We start from the raw sequence: 25,883 nt of genomic DNA, 5'->3' as shown, positions 1-25,883 counted from the left end.
GCGATCCCTCCCAAATTCTATGACACTAATTTACAACCTAATAATTCCCATTGCAGATTATACACAACTCGTATGCCAAACACTGTGGTCCTGGGGTCCCAGCCCCTCCCCCAGAACCCCCCGTTCCACTACAGCATTGACCTCCTCTGACACAGACCACCCCCCCTGCTCCATGCACCTCAGCCATACTCCATTCATCCAAACCCTTCCCAGTGGTATCCCACCACCACTCACACTCCCTTGAGCACCTCTCCCCTGCCCTCCCATCCCGCCCTCCCCCCCCCCCCCCGGCTTCTCCAAGTTCCTTCCCCCAACCCTTCTACCCCATCCCCTTGGTAACCCCTTAACCTCAAAAGGTTGTCCACCGTAGAGGTAAGATTACATGTATGCAGAGGCACCCGCACCCCCCCCCCCATCCCCAACCACCTTCTATAGCACAGAATTGCATAATTATCAAACCTCCACTGCATAAAGTCCCAAAAGTTCCAGCGAATCACTGTCTTAAGCATACCACATTTCCACCTCCTTCTGTCCCTCTGCTAAGGGCCGCCAGATTCAAATCAGGTTGTGCAGCTGGATTCCTTCCCCACGCAGTTGAGAAACTGTAAGGCAGCCTGCTTGTTTTCAAAGGAAGACCATTTTCCATCATGGAGTATTTTCAGGACAGCCAGATAAAGTAGCTTAAAGCTCATTCTCTTTTCCACTAGCGTGGTGCAAATCGGGTGGAATTTCCTCCTTTTCTCCTAGAACTTGGTAGAATAGTACTGGAATATACAAAATTTGAGCACCAGAGTAGGTCAGAGAGTCCCTTTTCAGCCAGTATCCTTGTAAGATTTCTTCTTTATGTATAGTTGTGCACTTTGATAATTACCACCCTCGGGCGCAAATTATTCTCTAACAGTCTGCCTATTCTGTGAGCCCTCTCTATACAGAGGGGCCCCTTGCTGTCCGAGAGCGCGAACTCCTGGTAAAGCCATTGCTCTAACACCGAGCCCAGATTTTTGTCCAGGATCGCTTCAGGGAGCCCCACAAATGTCAGATTACTTCTCCGGGCTTTGTTCTCTAATTCGTCTATTTTTTCCTGCTGGTTAGTGAGTTTTTCTTTCAGCTTGCAGGACCGGTTCATGCCGTTGGCATGTGTCTTCCATGTCCAAATTCATTTTCCCACCTCAGCAGTTCGCCCCTTGATATCTGCCAGTACTCCCTCAAGCTTTTCAAACTGCACCTCTGGAGATGTAAATTGTGGCTCAAGCGCGGTACCCACCGCGATGCTAGCTGGGTCAACTGCCGTGCCGAAAATTCCGCTTCCCCCTCTCAGCGATGCGGCCGCAATCTTGCCATCCCCACCAGTCAGACCCCCCTTCTCCTTCTCCGATTTCGCTCCTTTCTTTAGCGCTCCAGACGGCATTGGAACGAGGGAATTGTTCCATGCAAGTACTCCAGTGCTTTCTGAGGTAGGGTCCATGCAGCGGAAGATCGTTTTGGGCGGTCAGGGTCAAGGCAGCAAGCGGGGACCCCGGAGCAGCTCTAAGCCCTGCTGCTCCTCCCAGTGCATCACATGATCTCACAGTCATCTATTTCATCTAGAAACTTTATCTTCCATGCCTATCCTGATATGACATTTTCCCAGTCACTATTATTATTATTATTAACATTTGTATATAGCGCTACCAGACACAAGCAGCGCTGAACACATGACATAGAGAGAGACAGTCCCTGCTCAACAGAGCTTACAATGTAAAATACAGACAAGACAATTAAGGGTGAGGGAAGTACTGGGTGAGAAGGAACAAGGGGAGACAATTGAGTAGTAGCTAGGAGCTAAAAGCAGTGGTGAAAAGGTGGGTCTTTAGCATAGATTTGAAAACAGGTAGAGATGGAGCTAGACGTACAGGCTCAGGAAGTCTATTCCAGGCATAAGGTGCCACGAGAGAAAAGGAACGAAGCCTGGAGTTAGCAGTGGAGGAGAAGGGGGACGACAAGAGAGATTTGTCCAGTGAGCGGAGTTCATGGGGAGGAATGTAGGGAGAGATGAGAGTGGAGAGGTAATGGGGAGCTGTAGAATGGATGTATTTAAAGGTCAGTAAGAGGAGTTTAAATTATATGCGGGAGCAGACAGGGAGCCAGTGAAGTGACTTGAGGAGTGGGCTGGTGTGGGTATAACGATTTGGCGGAAAATAAGGTCGAGCTGCAGATAATAGATAATACCCAGATAATAGAGAACACCATTGTATTAGCTTCCTTAATTGTTGTTAGGATGTAATTATCTACAGATCCATTTGGTCAGGTCTGGTTTGTGCCACTGAACATCGGCAAGCCAGCTTACTAAATGCAATTTAAACAGGCAAGAGCCTCTCCTTACCTGTTAAATTGCTTTGAATATTGGGCCCTATAAGTTTAATACAAACAAATATGAACAGATGGTAGTGGGGGCATAACAGTGTTGATAGGCTAGGCTCTGCCTACCTTTCCTACCCCGATCAGTCATCTTCCGTGGGAAGAGCTCTCTCATATCATATACAAGAACATCTCTCTGATATCATACACAAGAACAGTGTTTTCTCTCTCCCCCCCCTCCCCCGCCTTTTCCACTCAACTTCTATTATCTGGGTTGTTTTCCACAGGAGGAATGCTCTCTCCCCAAATACCCTTTGATTTCACCTATGGAATGTTTATCTTTCTGCCCTCTCCTAGGTATAAAGGTACCAGTTACCTGTACTAGTTACCTGTAACCTGGAATGTTCAGCACTCCAGGGATTATGGTCCTAACGCCACCAGGTGGAGAGACAGAAAGACACAGAAGACTATAGTAGTATGAGAATAATCAGTAATTGTTTATTACGCCTTACCAGTCAGGACTACAATTAGAATACGTAATATAATTAATTCTCATATGAGGACAGCAACTGGGACACAAACGTGACCTCTGACATTAGCTCTCAGATTGCCTCTGTCCATGATCTCCTTTTATACCCTTTTCTCTCATAGGCTAGTATTGGAAATACAAAGTCAGCATATTCTAGTAAATTCTAACATATTCCATCATATTCTAGTAAATTGCATCTTACAGAAGCAAAGCTCTTCATAACATATTTGCTTATCATAATTAAGGTCAGTAAGGTTATTCTACTTTGCAAAACCATCTTCCCAGCAACCAAAGTTGTGTCTCTTCATTATTTGCTTTCATGGTCAGCAGCAAATTTCCCTTGCATTACTTCATTCTCCTGCCACACATATCTCTGTTATGACTCCATATCTGCCTGTCTCACCAAAAGAAGGGCAAGCTGACATGAGATTCACATTCTGTGTACGTATTATTATTTAGCTTCTCGGTGACTCTTAACCTTTTCATAGCCTGTTCACAGAGGCCTAGCTTTGCTCATAATTCTCAGTTACTGTTGTAAAGTTATTTTATGGTTCATGACCTGCATGTCCCATATAAACAGGAAACAATGCTGTTTCCAGTACTCTGACTTCATTCACTGTATTATTTTGTTTATTGTATTTGCTATACTGCCTTTTCTCCGAGGACAAGCAGGCTGCTTGTTCTCACAAATGGGTGACGTCCACGGCAGCCCCTCCTGATCGGAGATCTTCCTAGCAACAGAGTTTGCTAGTTCTCGCGCGCGCCCGTCTTCCCGCCCGAAATCGCTCGTGTTCGCTAGTCTCCTTTTTTCCGCGGCTCGGGACGCTGTTTTTTCGGTCGCTCCGCGCCTTTTGGAGATCCCTCGCGATTCGTAGTTTTTTCGCTAAAAATTTCTAACTTTTTCCTCTGTCTACTAGTGTTGGCCCGTAAGTTTTCTTTCGTGGTCGATTGCGGCTTTTTTCGCCGCTCGTTCGTTTTTTGGTGAGCTTTTGGTGCCCCTTTTTTCACCATTGCGGACTTCGATTTTGCCGGCGAGATTTTTTCCCGCCCATGTCAACGAAGCCTTCCAGTGGCTTCAAACCATGCACCCAGTGCGGCCGGATAATCTCTCTCACTGATAGGCACGCTTCTTGCCTTCAGTGTCTGGGAGCTGGGCACCATCCTCAGGCCTGTAATCTCTGTCTTCTTTTGAAGAGGAGAACTCAGGCGGCGAGATTGGCCCAGTGGAACAGTTTGTTCGGGGCTTCATCCGGCGCGTCGACATCCTCAGTTCTGTGGTCCTCGGCATCGGAGCCTTCGGTACCGTGCCCAGCATCGACTTCGGTACCGCGTCCATCGGTACCGGCATCGACATTGAGGCCTTCGGTATCGAGGTCATTGTCGGGTGCAGCTACGAGACCGGGATCGTTCCTCCTGAGGATGTCGTCGGAGGGTGCTTCGATGTCTGGAGTGCAGGTGAGGGCTGTCCATTCCCTGCTGGTGGCGGTGAGCCCATGAGCAGGTCCTCCGCCTGTCTCAAGGGCTCCCGTGGTACAGCCCCCCGGGATCGACCCCTCTTCGGACCCGGACCCGAGGAAGCGTTTGGATTCGACGTCTTCCTCTTCGGTACCGGGGGGTACAGATGCCGTGCGGCGTGCAAAGGCAAAGAAGCACCGGCAATCGGTCACCCTCCAAACGTGGTACCGAGAGCTCTGGGTCGCCGGTACCACCGGCACCCAAGCGTCGACATCGGGAAGGACCGCTCACCCTCCATTCAGGTGGTGTCGATGCGTTCCCCTGTGGACAACCCAGTACCGCCTCCATCCCCGGAACAGGTTCGCAGCTCGACGCCGGTACCGGCCCTCACACGCCTTTCTTCACAGCCTCTCTGAACTAGAGCCTCAGGGCCGTCCTTCCGGGATCCTGGAAGAGCTGTTTCGCTCTTCTCCTCCGGTACCGGGGGTGCTTGCGCCGCCGGTGCCGTCGAGTGAGGCGATTGCTGGGCCCTCGTCTGCAGTGAGGGCGCCCGCCCCGGTACCGCTTGCGGTGCCGGCGACATCGATGGAGGTAGCTCCGTCGCCCCCACCTGGGAGTCCTCTTCTCGACGCTCCCACCGTGGCCGTGTTTCCACGGAGTCGAGGCGGGCGCAGCTTCGGACCGAAGTCCACCAGCTGGTGTCCGATACTGATGAGGAGGCCTCGTGGGAAGCAGAGGAAGACGTCAGATATTTCTCTGACGAGGAGTCTGACGGTCCTTCCTTCTGATCCTACTCCCTCGCCTGAAAGACAGCTTTCTTCCCCGGAGAGTCTCTCTTTCGCGGCCTTTGTCTGGGAAATGTCTACGGCAATTCCCTTTCCCGTGGTCATGGAGGATGAGCCGAGAGCTGAGATGCTGGAGCTCTTGGACTATCCTTCGCCACCTAAAGAATCGTCCACAGTACCCATGCATCATGTCTTCAAAAAGACGTTGCTGGCGAACTGGGCGAAACCTTTAACTACGCCCCACATCCCCAAGAAGATCGAATCTCAATATCGGATCCATGGGACCTGGAGTTGATGCGGACTCAGTTGCCACACGACTCTGGTTTGGTGGATCTGGCCCTCAAGAAGGCCAAGAGCTCTAGAGAGTATGCTTCGGTGCCCCCAGGCAAAGACTTTAGAACCTTGGACTCTTTGGGCGGAAGGCCTACCATTCTGCAATGCTCATCGCCAAGATTCAGTCCTACTAGCTCTACACGAGCATAACACATGCGGAACAATGTGCGACAGTTGGCGGACTTGGTCGACAAGCTCCCTTCTGAGCAGGCCAAGCCTTTTCAGCAGGTGGTCAGGCAGCTGAAGGCGTGTAGGAAATTCCTGGCCAGGGGGGTCTTTGACACTTTTGATGTTGCATCCAGGGCCGCTGCGCAGGGTGTGGTGATGCGCAGGCTCTCATGGCTGCATGCCTCTGACCTGGAAAATCGAATCCAGCAGCGGATTGCGGATGCCCCTTGCCGGGGGGACAATGTTTTTGGGGACAAGGTCGAACAGGTGGTTGAACAGCTCCACCAGCGGGATACCGCTTTCGACAAGTTCTCCCGCCGGCCACCTTCAGCCTCTACCTCTTCGGGTAGACGTTTTTATGGGGGAAGGAGGACGGTTCCCTATTCTTCCGGCAAGCGTAGGTACAATCCTCCTTCCTGCCAGCCTGCTGCTCAGGCTAAACCCCAGCGCGTTCGCTCTCGTCAGCAGCGCGCGCCTCAGGCCCCTGCGGCTCCCCAGCAAAAGTCAGGGGCGGGCTTTTGACTGGCTCCTGCAGAGCATAGCCAACGTTCCAGTGCCTGTGCCGGACGGCCTACCGGTCGGGGGGAGGTTAATATTTTTTTCACCAAAGGTGGCCTCTTGTAACCTCCGATCAGTGGGTTCTCAAAATAGTCCGGCTAGGGTACTCTCTGAATTTGACCTCAATACCTCCAAATTGCCCACCAGGAGCTCAATCCTTCAGCTTCCAGCACAGGCAGGTATTTGCAGAGGAACTCTCCGCCCTTCTCAGCGCCAATGCGGTCGAGCCCGTGCCACCGGGGCAAGAACGGCTGGGATTCTATTCCAGGTACTTCCTTGTGGAAAAGAAAACAGGGGGGATGCGTCCCATCCTAGACCTAAGGGCCCTGAACAAGTATCTGGTCAAGGAAAAGTTCAGGATGCTTTCCCTGGGCACTCTTCTTCCCATGATTCAACAGGACGATTGGCTATGCTCTCTGGACTTAAAGGATGCCTATACGCACATCCCGATTCTGCCAGCTCACAGGCAGTATCTTCGATTTCGTCTGGGAACACGGCATTTTCAGTACTGTGTGCTACCCTTTGGGCTCGCCTCCGCGCCCAGGGTATTCACCAAATGCCTAGCTGTAGTAGTGGCTTCTCTGCGCAGGCTGGGAGTGCATGTGTTCCCTTACCTCGACGATTGGCTGGTAAAGAACACCTCCGAGGCAGGAGCTCAGCAGTCCATGCAGGTGACTGTTCGACTCCTGGAGCTGGTAGGGTTTGTGATAAATTATCCAAAGTCCCACCTTCTTCCAGTTCAGAAACTCGAATTCATAGGAGCTCTGCTGGATTCCCAGACGGCCCGTGCCTACCTCCCAGAGACCAGGGCCGACAATCTGCTGACCCTTGTCTCCTCGGTGCGGGCGTCGCAGCAGATCACAGCTCGGCAGATGTTGAGATTGCTCGGCCACATGGCCTCCACGGTTCACGTGACTCCCATGGCCTGCCTTTTTATGAGATCTGCTCAATGGACCCTGGCCTCTCAGTGGAGCCAAGCTGCTGGGAGCCTAGAGGACGTGGTCCGTCTGTCCACGAGGTTTCTCCTCTCCCTTCATTGGTGGACAATTCGATCCAATTTGACCCTGGGACGTCCCTTCCAGATTCCTCAACCGCAAAAAGTGCTTACCTTCGACGCGTCACTCCTGGGGTGGGGAGCGCATGTCGATGGCTCCACACCCAGGGGACTTGGTCCGTCCAGGAACAAGGTCTACAGATCAACCTCCTGGAGTTGCGAGCAGTATGGAACACTCTGAAGGCTTTCAGAGATCGGCTGTCCCATCAAATTATCCAAATTCAGACAGACAACCAGGTTGCTATGTATTACAAGCAGGGGGCACCGGATCTCGCCCCCTGTGTCAGGAAGCCGTCAGCTTGTGGCACTGGGCACGCCGGTTCAGCATGTGGCTCCAGGCCACGTATCTGGCAGGCGTAAACAACAGTCTGGCCGACAGATTGAGCAGGATCATGCAACCGCACGAGTGGTCGCTCAGTTCCAGAGTGGTTCGCGAGATCTTCCAAGTGTGGGGCACCCCTTGGTGGACCTCTTTGCCACTCAGACCAATCACAAGGTCCCTCAGTTCTGTTCCAGGCTGCAGGCCCACGGCAGACCAGCGTCGGATGCTTTCCTTCTGTTTTGTGGGGAAGGTCTCCTGTATGCGTATCCTCCCATTCCCTTGATAGGGAGGACTTTGCTGAAACTCAAGCAAGACAGGGGAACCATGATTCAGATTGCTCCTTTTTGGCCTTGTCAGATCTGGTTCCCTCTTCTTCTGGAATTGTCTTCCGAAGAACCGTGGAGATTGGACTGCTTTCCGACCCTCATCACACAGAACGAGGGGGCGCTCCTCCATCCCAACCTTCGGTCTCTGGCCCTCACAGCCTGGATGTTGAGAGCGTAGACTTCGCCTCCTTGGGTCTGTCAGAGGGTGTCTCCCGAGTCTTGCTTGCTTCCAGGAAAGATTCTACCAAGAGGAGTTATTTTTTCCTCTGGCGACGGTTTGCTGTGTGGTGTGATGGCAAGGCCTTAGATCCTCGTTCTTGTCCTACACAGACCCTGCTTGAATACCTTCTACATTTATCAGAGTCGGGTCTTAAAATCAACTCTGTAAGGGTTCATCTTAGTGCGATTAGTGCATACCATTACCATGTGGAAGGTAAGCGGATCTCGGGACAGCCTTTAGTTGTTCGCTTCATGAGAGGTTTGCTTTTGTCGAAGCCCCCAGTCAAACCTCCTACAGTGTCATGGGATCTCAATGTCGTTCTCACCCAGCTGATGAAACCTCCTTTTCAGCCACTGGATTCCTGTCATCTGAAGTACTTGACCTGGAAGGTCATTTTCTTGGTGGCAGTTACTTCAGCTCGCAGAGTCAGTGAGCTGCAAGCCTTGGTAGCTCATGCTCCCTATACCAAATTTCATCATAACAGAGTAGTCCTCCGCACTCACCCTAAGTTCTTGCCGAAGGTGGTGTCAGAGTTCCATCTGAACCAGTCAATTGTCTTGCCAACATTCTTCCCCGTCCTCATACCCGCCCTGCTGAACGTCAACTGCACACATTGGACTGCGAAAGAGCATTGGCCTTCTATCTGGAGCAGACTAGCCCACACAGACAGTCCGCCCAACTTTTTGTTTCTTTTGATCCCACCAGGAGGGGAGTGGCTGTGGGGAAACGCACCATTTCAAATTGGCTAGCAGACTGCATTTCCTTCACTTACGCCCAGGCTGGGCTGACTCTCGAGGGTCATGTCACGGCTCACAGTGTGCGAGCCATGGCGGCGTCAGTGGCCCACTTGAAGTCAGCCACTATTGAAGAGATTTGCAAGGCGGCGACGTGGTCATCTGTCCACACAATCACATCTCACTACTGCCTTCAGCAGAATTCCCGACGCGACAGTCGGTTCGGGCAGTCGGTGCTGCAGAATCTGTTTGGGGTTTAGAATCCAACTCCACCCCCCCTAGGCCCATTTTTATTCTGTTCCAGGCTGCACTCTCAGTTAGTTGGAAAAGTTTAGGTCAATCTCAGTTATGTCCTTGCTGTTGCGAGGCCCAGTTGACCATGTTTGTTGTTTAGAGTGAGCCTGGGGGCTAGGGATACCCCATTTGTGAGAACAAGCAGCCTGCTTGTCCTGGAGAAAGCGAATGCTACATACCTGTAGAAGGTATTCTCCGAGGACAGCAGGCTGATTGTTCTCACCTACCCGCCCACCTCCCCTTTGGAGTTGTGTCTTCCCTTGTCTTGTTTTGCTTGGTACGGGACTAGCGAACACGAGCGATTTCGGGCGGGAAGACGGCCGCGCATGCGCGAGAACTAGCAAACTCTGTTGCTAGGAAGATCTCCGATCGGAGGGGCTGCCGTGGACGTCACCCATTTGTGAGAACAATCAGCCTGCTGTCCTTGGAGAATACCTTCTACAGGTATGTAGCATTCGCTTTCTCATTCTTCGTGCTAATTTTTTCCTTTGACTTATGCTACTTTTCTCTGTTTTTAAGATTCTGGATAACCCTCCTGATTATCAGAAGTATTATCGTCAGATGAACAAGGTACAAATGGAGGATAGAATGTTGGGTTCTGTGCCAATGATTGATTGAAATGGGAGGGTTTGTCTGTTTATTCCTTGAAGTGTGAAGAGGAAAATGTGGGAGGTTGAACCACGGATACCAAAGATTGGAAAGATGAAAACTTCTAATCAACCGTTTATTGATAAAAAGACTCGACACAAACGTTGTGTTTCGACCGCTAGGCCTGCATCAGGAGTCTACAACAAAATAATATACATGTATATACAGTGCTTTTTTTGTGCCAGTACGCACTGGTATGGCTTACTGGCACCTTTTTTGTGAGGTCCGGCTCACCTGCCCGCTCCCTTCCGTTCGTGCACCCATGCTCCCTGCTTTGAAATATTTAGTTTACCCGAAGTCGCGGCATACCGGCAGTAAAAGCAGCAGGCAGACACTGGCAGGCAGGCTCTCCTCCTCGTCGCTTCTCTTCCCTCTCAGCGCATCCCGCCTTTCTCTGATGTAATTTCCTTTCCGCGAGGGTGGGATGCGCTGAGAAGGAAAGGAAGCAACAAGGAGGCGAGCCTGCCTGCCTGCCTGCTGCTTTTACTGCCAGTTCGCCGCGACTTCGGGTAAACAAAAGTTTTCAAGGCAGGGAGCACGGGCGCACAAACAATGTCGGGGAGCTGTGGGCAGGTGGGGGCTGGGGTTTGAATGAATCACTGGACATGGAGGGGAGGGCAGGGGAGAGAGGAGAATTGCTGGATATGGAGGGGAGAGAGGAGAATTGCTGGACATGGATTTGAGGGGAAGGCAGGGAAGAGAGAATTGCTGGACATGGATAGGAGGGGAGGGCAGGGGAGAGAGGAGAATTGCTGGACATAGTTGGGAGGGGAGGCAGGGGAGAGGAGAATCGCTGAACATGGATGGGAGGGGAGGGCAGGGGAGAGAGAATAGCTGGACATGGATGGGAGGGTGAGGGCAGCTGAGGGAGGAGAATTGCTGGACCTGGATGGAGGGGAGGGAAGACAGGAAGGAGATGCACATGGATGGGAGGGGAGGGCAAGGGAGAGAGGAGAAATGCTGGAATGGATGTAGAGGAGAGCAGGAGATAGAGGAGAATTGCTGGACATGGATGGATATTCTTATATATATATATATATATATATATATATATATATATATATATATATATTCTTGATATTCTGGACAACTGTTCATAAAATTATTTACGGTGAAGCACCTGGATACATGACAGACCTTATTCACCTGCCAACTAAAAACACCACAAAATCTGCACGATCATACCTAAACCTCCTCTACCCAAGCAACAAAGGATTCAAATACAAATCCACTTATGCATCCAGCTTTTCCTACTTAAGCGCACAACTATGGAACGCACTGCCAAAATTGTAAAAACTATGCCAGACCACCTTAAATTCTGGAAAGCACTAAAAACAGACCAGTTCAAAAGAGCATAGACACCTGCGACACGATGTAACCAAAGAACATAATGGACATTACCTGACTCCTCCCCCCTCCCTCCCTAAATTCCCCCCAATTGTACCTACCATGCATGTACCTTAATGTACCACAATATCACCTTGTATTCATTCACACCATGTATTTGTTCAGACCTGAATCGGCTAACGCCGTTAGCGTTAATATATAAGCCACATTGAGCCTGCAAAAAGGTGGGAAAATGTGGGATACAAATGCAACAAACAAATAAATATATATTTGTTATTTTAATACACATTTTACTTGTCATCATCAGCTATTATTCTTTTACTGTTTGTTTAACATACTGAAATGATGGCATGATGTATATATATGTTTTTTTCGATGCTCTGTCATTTTTGTCTTTTTAATACAATTGTATATTCTACTTGTCATTATCAGCCATTATCCATTTTCTGTTTGTCTGTTTAATTTTATTACATATTTATTTGTTTTTATTATATATATACATATGTATAGTATTTTTGTTTTAGACTTCTGATGCAGGCCTAGTGGCCGAAACACAACATTTGTGTCGAGTCTTTTTATCAAGAAAGTTTTGATTAGAAGTTTTCATCTTTCCAGTCTTTGGTATCCGTGGTCAACCTTCCACTTTTTCCTCTTCACACTTCTGTGATTATCCGTGGGGCGTTCGAGTTCTCCGAGAGTGTGAGACTACAAATCATTTGCTTGGGGAGCTTATTGCTGATAGAGTGGTGTGGAATATGCATTGTATCCAAATCATCCCTCAGTCATCTCATAGCGGAAGGCACATGGAGTGGTTAGAGTAAGGCTGCCAGTTGGATCTGGATTCAGAGAACAAGGTTGATCCAGTCTTGGGTTTACTCTTGTAGTCTTGTTTTTCTCAGGATTCAAATTTTACTTCTCCAGTTGATGCAATTTGCAGTTTTCGGGCAAATCACATCATCCTCCATGACTCCAAATACAACTAAAATTCTAAGCTCTCCAGGGTAGAGACCTACCAACTATACCTAAATATGTAACTCACTTGGAGCTCAGATTAGTAATTAAATCTAAAATCCAAATCCAATAGTGATCATTTATTTTATTTTATTTTATTGCACTTGTATCCCACATTTCCCCACCTATTTGCAGGCTCAATGTGGCTTACAAAGATCTGTTATGGCATTGCCATAACAGGGAAGAAATACAATTGGTGTTGCAAAGAGATAAAAGAAAACAAGAGGATCTGGTTATGTACAGTGAGACATTCTGAGTAAAGGAGTGTAAGGGTTGTGTTCAAGTAATTATGGGTTCTCATGTAGGCTTTGTTAAAGAGAGAGGTTTTCAAAGCTTTGCGGAAGCTATTTAATTCGTTGATCGTTTTCAAGTGAGTTGGTAGTTCATTCCACATCTTCGTACTCATGTAGGAAAAGCTGGACGCATGTGTTTGTTTGTATTTGATCCCTTTACAGCTGGGGAAGTGTAGGTTGAGAAAGGTGCGGGAAGATCGTTTGGCATTTCTGGGTGGAAGGTCCACGAGGTCTAGCATGTAGGTCGGGGCGTCTCCATGAATGATTTTATGAACAATCGTGCATATCTTGAACGTGGTACGTTCTTTCAGTGGAAGCCAGTGTAGGTACTTTCTTAGGGGTTTTGCACTTTCATATTTTGTTTTTCTGAATATGAGTCTGGCTGCGGTATTCTGGGCCGTCTGAAGTTTCTTGATGGTCTGTTCTTTACAGCCAGCGAAGAGTGAGTTGCAATAGTCCAGGTGACTTAGTACTAGGGATTGTACCAGGTTTTCTCATAGGTGATACAGGTATGGCCAAATACATGTCTTGCCCTGCTAATCTGACACTTCCTCTCTTGCTTAGGGTGGATTTCCTTTCAGCACCCGAGACTGTGGCTGGATTGTGGCAGATTGCACTGCTGAGGGACTTAAGTCTGTGATTCTGCTACAGGAGAGATGTTCTTTTATTACGGAGCTTGTTCCTCAGGAACGGTTGTTTGATGCTGTTAATGTGGTAAGACAAGGCTTCAGAAGTAACTATACAATATTCTTAGTGGTAAGCGATGTTCCCCATCAGTTGTTATGTGATTCTGTTTGGGATAATTTTTTTTTTAAATACAGTCATGACTTGTGCATATTAAGCAAAAAGATCTGTTTCATTTAATATTTAGCCACCTAAAAATTAATTTATAGAAATATAGACAATGGAAGATAGATTATACAGCACATCCAAGCTGTCTAGTCATACCACCTGCTCAGCTCTACATTCTATTTATCTCACTCAGAAATTCTCTGTGCTTTTTCCATGCTTTTTTGAATTGATACTATCCATGGTATAGCTGCACTGTAGTTCCAAGAAGGGCATTGTGGTAAACTGCACGGATCAACAGTTACAACACTAAGGGCCCTGTTTACTAAGGTGCGCTAGTGTTTTTAACACACCTATAATTAGCACGTGTGCTAATCGTGTAGGCGCCTATAGGGATAACGCACATACATGGTTAACACGCGTTAAAAACATGAACGCGCCTATAACATGGCTTCATAAACTGGGTCATAAATGTCAGTGGTACAATTGCACTGGGGCTTCAAGATAGCACGAAGAGGCACTATTATTGTGATGGAGTTTGGGTATATTGAGATAGATGTAAGACTCCTTTTTTTCCTCTTTCTGCAGTTACTGAGCATGAGGAACCCTGATGGGGGGTTTGCTACGTATGAGACCAAGCGTGGGGGACGTCTGCTGGAGCTCCTCAACCCTTCAGAGGTGTTTGGTGAGAACCTACACCCACCCCATTCTTACAGATCTTCATGTCATGCTGTTCCAGTTGAAACTCAGAGAATGCTTTCCCTTTCATAAAAGTTTCATGTTTATTATTGTTGTGGTTTTTTAAAAAATTTTTCTTTACATTTTTGGCCTAGCAGCTTCCTTCTGCCCTATGGGCAGTTTCTGTTGGGTTGCAGTATGATAAGGTTTCATTCACAACTAACCAATCCACAACACTTTTCCACAATGAATGAGTGTGCCAGATAACTTAATGTTGAAAGGATTTCTAGCTGCTTAGGGCAGTAAGAACATATAAGAATATAAGAAACTAAAATAAACCATGTTGAATCAGACTAAAATCCGTCAAGCCCAATATCCTGTCTCTGACAGTGGTAGTCCAGGTCACAAATATACCATAGATCCCAAAAAGTAGATATGTTTCTATAGAGCATTTCCAGGAATAAGTAATGGGCAACAATTTTTTTAAATTGAATTTTCCTTCAGGAATGTGTCCAAACTTCTTTTGACCAACATTAGTTCATCTTGATCACATCTTCTGGTAATAGATTCCAAAGCTTAATTATACACTTCAAGAAATAAACTTTTGGATGTTTTTCTTCAGTCTGTTGGTCATTTTCATGGAGTGTAATCTTTTTGTTTTAATTTTTGAAAGGTTAAACAACCGTTCTACCTCATTCATTATTTTAAAACTTTTTCTATTATATCCTCTCTGTGATCTCTTTTCTAAGATAAATAGAGTTCCATGCTCATTATCATTTTGGTTGCTCTTCTCTAAACTCTTTCCAACTCTATGCTTTTTCTTACATGGGACAACTACATATAAAACTCAAGATGTGGTTGCTCCCCTGGACCTATTCTTATTTTTGTTCTCTATTAACAATGGCTTATGGACTTTTAGGTAATTATCCAAATCTTTTTTAAACATTGCTAAACTAACTGCTTTTACTACATTCTCTGGCAACGAATTCCAGAGAAACGTTAAGTGAAGAAATAGTTTCTCCAGTTTGTTTAAATTTATTACTTAGTAACTTCATTGCGTGTTCCCTAGTCCTTGTATTTTTGGAAAGAGTAAACAAATAATTCATGTCTACGCATTCCACTTCACTCAGCCGTCTCTTCTCCAAGCTGAAGAGCCCTAACCTCTTTAGCCTTTTTTCATAGGGAAGTCATCCCACCCCCTTTATCATTTTTGTCGCCCTACTGCACACAGTATTCAAGATGTGGTCGCACCATGGAGTGATACAAAGGCATTATAAGATTCTCATCTTTGTTTTTCATTCCTTTCCTAACATTTAATTTGCTTTCTTAGACACCTCTGCACACTGAGCGGAAGGTTTCAACGCAGCAACGATGACACCTCATTCCTGGGCAGTGACTCCTAATGTGGAACCTTGCATCATATAGCTATAGTTTGGGTTCCGCTTTTCCACATGCTTTACTTTGCATTTGCTCATATTAAACTAAGGTTAGACAGAGAAAATAGAAGTCTGAAATATACTTAGCTGTGGAGAAGTCTGATTGCAACAGATACCAAAATCATGTATTTGAAAAAAGTTAGAAAGCGAGGGCTTTTTTTCTTTGCTTTGGTCAAACAGTTCATGCTGACCCCTACTGGTCAGCCTGGGACATAGACATGTAAATAAGGACCCGGAATCTAGGGGACACATGTCCAATAATAAAAGTCTCAGAGTTCAGAATTTCCTTTTCTTATTCACTGATAAGCCAACAGGACCATACACAACAAATACAAAAGGGTTGTATTTACAAAGATGAAGCATAAAATAAAAGTAAGATTAGTTTTCAAAAGTTCCTAATACAAATGGATAGAATGATAAAATAAACAGATGTCACACACTACCTATGGCAGAACCACCTAAGAGCCCAGACTGTTCACTGACTTTAGGAAAAAAGGTATACAACCCCAGTTTGGTGGTGTTGGGTTGCCTACTTAAGCAGCTGGCAATTCAGGCAAGTGGCAAGAAACTTCTTCTGTTGATGATCATGGCCCTTGTGACATAATGTTGTTGTTATTAATTCTGACCTGTGCCTTTTGCAGGTGCATCTTTTATATAAAATCTTATCAGAAGTGTCCTTAAAATCATGATAGCATCTTGATATGTGATTGGTCTGTGCCCAATTGTTATACTTGTGTTTTACCATATCTATGTCTTTGATGTTATCTGAATAGCCCTCCAGTTCCTGAGGCTGTAAGCAGTCTGAGGCTGAATAAGCAGAATATCCTTGCCCCAGGTTACACATGCCTTCATATTGAGCCAGATATGTCACTGGATAATCAGTGTCAGGGTCACAGCCAAGAATCCATCACTGATGCAAAGCAAGCAAAATGTCTTTAAGGCATGGAATTCAGTGCAGTCTGGAGACACCACAAGCCACCATTGCAGATTGAAAGATAGAGCAACTTTTAAACTAGAAACGGGGGGAAGGCCGACAGTCGCTCAAAAGCACATGGTTTGGGATAAGGTGATATACTACTACTACTTAACATTTCTAGAGCGCTACTAGGGTTACGCAGCGCTGTACGAATTAATAACTAAGGACGGTCCATGCTCAGAAGAGCTTACAATCTAAAGGACGAAATGTCAAGTTGGGGTAGTCTAGATTTCCTGAGTAGAGTAACATTGTAACATAGTAGATGATGGCAGAAAAAGACCTGCACGGTCCATCCAGTCTGCCCAACAAGATAAACTCCTATGTGCTACTTTTTGTGTATACCCTACTTTGATTTGTACCTGTCCTCTTCAGGGCATAGACCGTATAAGTCTGTCCAGCACTATCCCCGCCTCCCAACTACCAGCCCCGCCTCCTACCACCGTCTCTGGCACAGACCGTATAAGTCTGCCCAGCACTATCCCCGCCTCCCAGCCACCAGTCCCGCCTCTCACCACCGGCTCTGGCACAGACCGTATAAGTCTGCCCAGCACTATCCCCATCTCCCAACCACCAGCCCCGCCTCCCAACCACCGGCTCTGGCACAGACTGTATAAGTCTGCTCAGCACTATCCCCGCCTCCCACCACCGGCTCTGCCACCCAATCTCGGCTAAGCTCCTGAGGATCCATTCCTTCTGAACAGGAATCATGTTTATCCCACGCATGTTTGAATTCCGTTACCGTTTTCATTTCCACCCCCTCCCACGGGAGGGCATTCCAAGAATCTACTACTCTCTCCGTGAAAAAATACTTCCTGACATTTTTCTTGAATCTGCCCCCCTTCAATCTCATCTCATGTCCTCTCGTTCTACCGCCTTCGCTTCTGCAGAAAAGGTTCGTTTGCAGATTAATACCTTTCAAATATTTGAATGTCTGTATCATATCACCCCTGTTTCTCCTTTCCTCCAGAGTATACATGTTTAGGTTCGCAAATCTCTCCTCATACGCCTTGTAACGCAAATCCCATACCATTCTCGTAGGTGTTGTGATTAGGTGCCGAAAGTGACATTGAAGAGGTGGGCTTTGAACAATGATTTGATATCACCAAAACAAGGAAGATAGGGTATCCTGATAGTGAGGTTGCAAAAGAGACTGCAGTAGGTCAGGTGTCCTTAAATAAAAATAAAAATCAGACAAAAGATTGTAAGTTAATACTGTCAAGTACTAAGCATGATGTAAATAGGAACAACAAACATAGTTTGAAATGTCTATATGTGAATGCCAGGAGCCAAAGAAATAGGATGGGAGAGTTAGAATATATTGCACTAAATGAAAAATTAGATATAATAGGCATCTCTGAGACCTGGTGGAAGGGAGGATAACCAGTGGGACACTTTCATACTGGGGTACAAATTATATCATAGTGATAGGGTGGATCGAATTGGTGGAGGGGTAGCATTGTATATTAAGGAGGGCCTTGCATCAAATAGATTGAAAATTCTGCAGGAAACAAAACACTTCTTGGAATCACTGTGAAGTGAAATTCCATGTGTAAAGGGGAAAAGGATAGTGATAGGAGTGTACTACCGTCCGCCTAGCCAGGATGAACAGACGGATGTAGAAATGTTAAAGGAAATTAGGGATGCAAACAAACTGGGCAACACAATAATAATGGGTGATTTCAATTACCCCGATATTGACTGAGTAAATGTAACATCGGGGCACGCCAGGGAGGGTAAATTTCCTTGACGAAATCAAGGACAACTTTATGGAGCAGCTGGTACAGCAGCCGACGAGAGAAGGAAAAATTCTAGACCTAGTCCTTAGTGGAGCGCATGATCTGGTGCAGGAGGTAATGGTTCTGGGGCCGCTTGATAACAGTGATCATAATATGATCGGATTTGATATTAGTTTTGAAGTAAGTATACGTAGGAAATCAAATACGTTAGCTTTAACTTTAAAAAAGAAGACTCTAATAAAATGAGAAGAACGGTGAAAAGAAAACTTAGAGGAGCGACTGCGAGGGTCAAAAATTTACATCAGGCGTGGATGCTGTTGAAAAACACCATCCTGGAAGCCCAGGCCAAATATATTCCGCGTATTAAAAAAGGAGGACGGAAGACCAAACGACAACTGGCGTGGTTAAAAAGTGAGGTGAAGGAAGCTATTAGAGCTAAAAGAAAATCCGTCAGAAAATGGAAGAAGAAATGTCTGAAAATAATAAGGAATGTCAAGTCAAATGCAAAGCTCTGATAAGGAATGCTAAGAGGGACTTCAAAAAAGAGACTGTGTTGGAGGCAAAAACACATAGAGGGGCATAATCGACCAGAAACGCCTATCTCCATGGGCGTTAATCTCCGAGAACGGGTCCGTGAAGGGGCGGAGTGAACCGTATTTTTTAAAAAAAATAGACGCCCATGCTTTATTCGCCAAGGTGTGAGCTGGGCGTTTTTGCTTTTCACCGATAATGGAAAATGAAATCGCCCAGCTCAAAAACGAATAAATGCAAGGCATTTGTTCGTGGGAGGGGCCAGGATTCATAGTGCACTGGTCCCCCTCACATGCCAGGACACCAACCGGGCACCCTAGGGGGCACTTTTACAAAAACAAAAAAAAAGGTAAAAGAGCTCCCAGGTGCATAGCACCCTTCCCTTGGGTGTTGAGCCCCCCAAATCCCCCTCAAAACCCACTGCCCACAAGTCTACACCAGTACTATAGCCCTAAGCGGTGAAGGGGGGCACCTACATGTGGGTACAGGGGGTTTGGGGGGGGTTGGACGACTAGTAGCATTAAGCAGCACAATTGTAACAGGTAGGGGGGGGATGGGCCTGGGTCCACCTGCCTGACGTCCACTGCACCCCCTAACAACTGTTCCAGGGACCTGCATACTGCTGCTTGGGAGGAGGGTATGACATTTGAGGGTGAAAGTAAAAAGTTGTGAAACATCATTTGTTGTGGTGGGAGGGGGTTAGTGACCACTGGGGGAGTCAGGGGAGGTCATCCCCGACTCCCTCTGGGGGTCATCTGGTCATTTAGGGCACTTTTTGGGGCCTTATTCGTCAAAAAACAGGGTCCAGGAAAAGTGCCCTAAATTCTAGCTACAAACGCATCCATTATCGGCGAAGGGCGCCCATCTCTGTTCGGGTGATAACCACGCCCCAGTTCCGCCTTCACCACGCCTCCAACACTCCCCCGTCAACTTTGTCCGCATCCGCGACGGAGTGCAGTTGAAAGCGTCCAAAGTTCGGCTTTCGATTATGCCGCTTTATTTGTTTTTGTGAGAAGAACGCCCATCTCCCGATTTAGGTCGGAACTTGGGCGTTATTCTCGTTCGATTATAAGCAGGATAGTAAATTTTTTTTTAGGTATATTAAAAGCAGGAAGCCGGGGAAAAAATCGGTTGGACCGCTAGATGACCGCGGAGTAAAAGGGGCAATCAGAGAAGACAAAGATGTAGCAGAGAGATTAAATGAATTCTTTGCTTCGGTCTTCACCGAGGAAGATTTGGGTGGGATACTGTGCCAGAAATGGTATTCAAAGCTGACGAGTCGGAGAAACTTAATGAATTCTCTGTTAACCTGGAGGATGTAATGGGGCAGTTCTACAAACTGAAGAGTAGCAAAAGCAAATCTCCTGGACCGGATGGTATTCATCCCAGAGTACTGATAGAACTGAAAAATGAGCTTGTGGAGCTATTGTTAGTAATATGTAATTTATCCTTGAAATTGAGTGTGGTACCGGAAGATTGGAATGCGGCCAGTGTAACGCCGATTTTTTATAAAGGTTCCAGAGGAGATCTGGGAAATGAGTCTGACGTAGGTGCCGGGCAAAATGGTAGAGACTGTTATTAAGAAAAAAATTACAGAGCATATTCAAAAGCGTGGATTAATGAGACAGTCAACATGGATTTAGTGAAGAGAAATCTTGCCTCACCAATCTACTACATTTCTTAGAAGGGGTGAACAAACGTGTGGATAAAGGTGAGCCAGTTGATATTGTGTATCTGGATTTTCAGAAGGCGTTTGACAAAGTACCTCATGAAAGACTGTTCAGGCCTCTAAGACTTGTAGCTTCTAAGTCTTATATCCTGACGTATAACCTCGGTACACCAGTTCACACCTGAAGACTCTATCTCTCTGAAAGTCCTTTATTTGAATAGCACAATGTTTACTCACAGTCAACTGTAGATCAGAGGTTCTGCCCCAATGGCAAAGAGTCTCTGTGATTCTGAAAACAACATTAGCTCAGAGCTGGTTGAATGGAGTACAGTATCTTTTTTAGTAAGATATATTCAAGGTAAAAACTAAGTAGTTGTCAGGTTTTCAAGGCAGAAACTAGGTTTGTGAGCCCTTGGGCCACTGCCGAGTAGCAGCAGTGGCAGGCAAAACCACCCCACACCAGAGACAAGGCAGAACTCTGACAGAAACAGCTAGATGTCACCTGCACTTGACCGCCGCACCTGAGGAGTTGAGCCCCTGGGTGCAGGCGGCCGGCAGGAGTTACCGGACAGGGCAGGCACTGGATACCAACTAGGCTGAACAGAGACTGAGGGTCAAAGGGGAAAGGAATATGCATGGGCAGCAAGGCAGGAAACTGGGCTGGGACAGACAATACTACACAAAGCAGGAAATGGACAAGCTAAAGGACAGGAACTGAAAGCTGCCAAGCAGCCACTGAAACAGGGTACAAATACTGACAGACAAGAGACAGGAGTGAAAGCTGCAGAGCAGCCACTAAGCAAGAGACACAGACCAACAGAAACAAGACCAGGAGTACAAACGAAACAAGACTAAGAAATAAGCAATAAACCTAAGCTAAACTACACACAGACTAACTTGAACCGGACAAGAAGCTCAAACAAAAACCAGACTAGGCAGAAGTGCAACAACGCACCAACAAACCAGGAACCTTAGACGATGCAAAGGCCAGCACAGAAGTTTCCAGGTGATTAATAAAGCCCATCAGCTGCTGAAGTTCAGCTGCAAGAATCACAAGGCAGCTACGGGTGCTGTTCAGACACAAACAAGAGAAGCAAGTCTGGCAGCCCGGAAGATCCGGACTGGGCTGAAGTCTGGAACGTGTGACATTTCATAGCAGCCACAGGTTCTGGCCACCAGGGGGCAAGGTGAGCACAGACAAGGAAACGGTCACAAACAAGACTGTACTCTTAACAGAGGGTAACGCAGGAAAGGGTTCTGTACTGTCTAACAAATGGAGCCTACCTCAGACTAAAGGGAACAGAAAAAAGGGCACACTTCGGCCCAGTGAGCAGTGGGAAAACCACCAATGGGAACAGAGCCTGCCAACTAGCAACAGCATAACCAATCATATAACAGTTCTATGCAGACAGGCTAGTGAAGTCACGTTGCCTGATAAATAGACCCCCCCACAATGCAACGCTCATGTGACTGAGTCTGCAGTGAGAATGACAGAAAAAGTGTCACACCCACCCCAGAGCCACATTACAATCAGGGAAAGGCTGTCAGAGGACAGAACACTCCCCGCCTGGTATCGCTAGATACCATTATTACTATTACCACACTTTATCAAAATTAATAACATGTAAATGTCCATTCCTTGTCATCAAGCAGATGCAGCCATTACAGATGGGTTGTGTCCATCAACCAGCAGAGGGAGATAGAGAGCACACTTTTTTCAGTGCCTCATACCAGCTTGCTCCACTGCCTCTCTTCAGTATTCTCTATCTCCCCTAGCACAGTGGCTGCAGCTTCTTCGAGCTGCATCTAAAATCTGCCTGGAGGTTGCTCCTGTGCTTTTGCCAGTTGTTAGCAGGGGTGTTGGAGGCTATAGCAGCTTCACTTTAAAGGCACATAGGTTCACCCTTTCCCTGCCTTACCCATACCTCCGTGGATGTGGACACATTGCTTAGCTTTCCCTGTCCTTCCCCACCAACAGTGGATGCAGGCACATAGGTTCGCCCTTTCCCTGCCTTTCCCACTCACCTGAGCCTCCGGAGTTCTATTTACCTCTGCTTTCCTCACAGCGTTTTAAAAAAAAAAGTGCTTAGACACTGGAACAGAGGTTTTTCCTTGCCTTTTTCTGTGGTACCAGAGCTGTGATACTCGGTCCAGCGAGGTAAGAGTGTTTTCTGACTCCTCCGGGTTGGGCCCGCGATCGGGGCGATTTTGGCGCGAACCGCCATTTTGAATTTTACCGCTGTTTTCGGCGATGGCTGCGGAGACAAGTAAAGCGCTGTTCCAAGTGATCAGCAGCGGGGCTCTGTAAATCATGCTGTACAGACGTTAGAGCCGGCCCGAGCATGGCGAGTGACGATTCTTCGCGCTCTGAGCTGGCAGCGGGTGCCATTTTGAATTTACCACATGGCGCGACCTCCGCTGAGATGGAGAGTCCTGAGCCCGGGAGGAGGCCTCGGAGTGAGGCTGATATGGGAGCTACTAGCCCCGGCAGAGATCCGGGTGCCCAGGGTGAGTTTTTCTCCCCTGATTTTGTCTTATTAATGCAAAAAGCATACATGCTTAAAAGAGCTCTCCCACAAAGCCCGGCACAGGCCTCTTCTAATGCCCCCACCCCCCCCGTTGGATTCTAGCCTGGGTATGCCCTCTGAGACGTTATTCCCTGATAATTGGCAGAATATGAAGCGCAGAAGGGCTCATTCCCCTTCAGAGAGTGCTGCACCTCCATTTTCCCCTCCGTGGTCGGGCTGCGAGGATTCGGAGGACTCTGGCAGGCCTTCATGGTCTGAGGAGCCACAGTCTGGTGCAGAAGTGACTCAGGATCTGGATGATCCCTCCGCGGTGAGGATTTTCCACCGTGATGAGCTGCCAGCGCTTATTTCTGATGCCCTGCAGGCTCTCTCTATTGAGGACCCTGCCAGTGGCACAGCCTCCTCTGTGAATCCTAGGATGGCTAGTACCAAAAGGCCTGCTCAAGCCTTTCCTTTGCATGATTCCATCCAAGAGCTTATTTCGGCTCAATGGGCTGACCCCGAGGGACCTTTGAAAGTTTCCAGGGCTATGGGGCAATTGTACCCTCTGAGTGAGGAGCATATGGCTCACTTTGCTATGCCTAAAGTGGATGCCCTAGTCACAGCTGTGACAAAGAGAACTACCCTCCCTGTTGAAGGAGGTGTTGCCCTGAAGGATATTCAAGACCGTAGAGACGCCCCTGTAAGAGACGTGTTTGTGGAGTCCCGATGCGGTTCTGCCGCCAAACAGGCGGCGGTAGAGGAGACTTTACAAGGTCTGATTCAGATAGGGGCCATGTCCCCGGTACCTCCCGCCGAACACGGCTGCGGCCGCTACTCCATCTTCTTTGTGGTGCCGCGAAAAGGAGGGTCTTTTCTCCCTATTCTGGACTTAAAAGAATTAAACAAGTCCCTGAGAGTGCGGCATTTTCACATGGAAACCCTGCGCTCTGTCATTGCCGCCGTACAGCCAGGAGAGTTTCTCACGTCTCTGGACCTGAAAGAAGCTTACTTGCACATTCCAATTTGGCCCCCGCACCAGATGTTTCTGAGGTTTGCGGTGATGGGAAAGCATTTTCAGTTCCGGGCCTTGCCTTTTGGCCTCGCCACAGCTCCCCGCACCTTTTCGAAGGTTATGGTGGTAGTAGCTGCCTTTCTAAGGCGAGAGGGTATTCGGGTTCACCCGTACCTGGACGACTGGCTCATTCGAGCAAACTCTGCTGCAGAGAGTCAGCATGTAACAGCCAGAGTGGTCTCAGTACTTCAATCTCTGGGCTGGGTCGTCAATTTGGCCAAAAGTCATCTGACCCCCTCGCAGTCTGTAGAATATTTGGGGGCCAGGTTCGATACAGCCTCGGGGTATGTGTACCTACCCGAGCAAAGGCGGTGCAAGCTTCAGAATCAGGTCCGTCTGCTCCTGAGGATGCCCCGCCCGCGAGCTTGGGACATTGTCCAGCTGCTTGGATCGATGACGGCCACCATGGAACTGGTGCCCTGGGCGAGAGTGCACCTGAGACCTCTACAGTATGCTCTACTCCAAAGATGGTCTCCAGTATCTCAGGGTTACCAATGCAGACTCTCTTGGCTCCCTGCGGCCCGACTCAGCATGGAGTGGTGGCTCTCAGACAGCATGCTGCGGCGAGGAATGCCGCTGGCGCTCCCCGATTGGTGCCTAGCGGTGACAGATGCCAGCCTGAAAGGCTGGGGCGCACATTGCAAGGGGAAGCATGCCCAGGGTCTATGGACACCCGAGGATTCGGAGTGGTCCATCAACCGCCTAGAGTTGAAAGCGGTGTTTCAGGCGCTTCTGGCCTTTCAAGTGACCCTGGAAGGATTGGCTGTCAGAGTGATGTCGGACAACACGACAGCAGTGGCCTACATAAATCGACAAGGCGGCACTCAGTGCAGAGCTCTAGCCGCGCAGGCCGAACAAATTTGCCACTGGGCCGAGCTGCATCTACAGTTTCTGTCGGCAGTTCACATTGCAGGTCAGAGCAACTTGCAAGCCGATTATCTAAGCAGGCATCAGATCGATCCAGCGGAGTGGAAACTTGCAGATGAAGTGTTCCTGCAGATATGTGCCAAGTGGGGCAAGCCCGTGATGGATCTAATGGCGACAAGCACCAATGCCAAAGTCCAGTGCTTCTTCAGCAGACGGAGAGATCCTCGCGCGGCGGGGTTGGATGCCTTGGCTCAACCCTGGCCTCCGGGCCTACTGTATGTGTTCCCTCCGTGGCCCTTGATAGGGCGAGTGCTCCTGCGGATTCGGCTGCATCCAGGAGAAGTGGTTCTCGTCGCCCCGGATTGGCCCAGGAGGCCTTGGTATGCGGACCTCCGACAGATGCTCATAGAGGATCCCCTTCAGTTACCTCTGGTTCCCAACCTGTTGTCACAGGGTCCGGTGACCATGGAGGACGCCGGTCGATTTGGTCTTATGGCCTGGCGATTGAGAGGGCGCAATTGAGAGGCAGAGGCTATTCCAATAAAGTAATTACCACTCTCCTGCAAGCCCGCAAGCGTTCCTCTTCCGTGGCTTATGCCAGGATTTGGCGCCAGTTTGAAGTCTGGTGTGCTTCCAGAGAGATCACACCCCTGCGGGCTCCTGTCTCGCCGATTCTGGACTTTTTGTAGGATGGTGTTCAAAAGGCTTGGCCTATAATTCCCTGCAGGTGCAAGTGGCAGCGTTGGCCTCCCTGCGTGGCAAGGTTGAAGGCGTGTCTTTAGCTGCTCATCCGGATGTGGCACGGTTTCTTAGAGGGGTGCTTCGGCTCCGTCCTCCCGTGCGTGCACCTTGTCCAGCTTGGAACCTGGGACTGGTGCTGAAAGCCCTTCAAGGTGCTCCCTTTGAACCGCTTCGGCGTGCTTCAGAGAAGGATTTGACACTGAAGGCCGTCTTGTTAGTGGCCATTACTTCAGCGAGACGGGTGTCAGAGCTCCAGGCGCTGTCCTGTAGAGACCCTTTTCTGCAGTTTTCAGAGTCCGGGGTCACGGTTCGGACCGTGCCTTCCTTCTTGGCTAAGGTGGTTTAAGCGTTTCACCTAAACCAACCTATTTTCTTGCCCTCCTTTGTCGAAGAGGAGTTTCCAGAATCTTTTGGGCAATTGCACCTGTTGGATGTGCGCAGGACTCTGCTGCAGTATCTGCGAG

At 48.1% G+C, this 25,883-nt stretch overlaps 1 protein-coding gene across 1 annotated transcript in view; it reads left to right on the top strand.

The window, feature by feature from the left end:
* LSS (lanosterol synthase) overlaps window positions 1-25,883 on the top strand; it is a 968,970-nt gene that overhangs the window by 569,273 nt on the left and 373,814 nt on the right. The window contains exons 14-16 of the mRNA XM_030210819.1: window positions 9,635-9,685; window positions 12,979-13,128; window positions 13,792-13,888. Coding sequence (XP_030066679.1) covers window positions 9,635-9,685; window positions 12,979-13,128; window positions 13,792-13,888 — 298 coding nt within the window. The remainder of the gene's footprint in view (window positions 1-9,634; window positions 9,686-12,978; window positions 13,129-13,791; window positions 13,889-25,883) is intronic.

Source organism: Microcaecilia unicolor, chromosome 7 (genome assembly GCF_901765095.1).
Source record: "Microcaecilia unicolor chromosome 7, aMicUni1.1, whole genome shotgun sequence".
NCBI classification, from domain to species: domain Eukaryota; kingdom Metazoa; phylum Chordata; class Amphibia; order Gymnophiona; family Siphonopidae; genus Microcaecilia; species Microcaecilia unicolor.
Note: the sequence above shows the minus strand (reverse complement) of the source record. Positions and strands in the feature narration are given on the sequence as shown.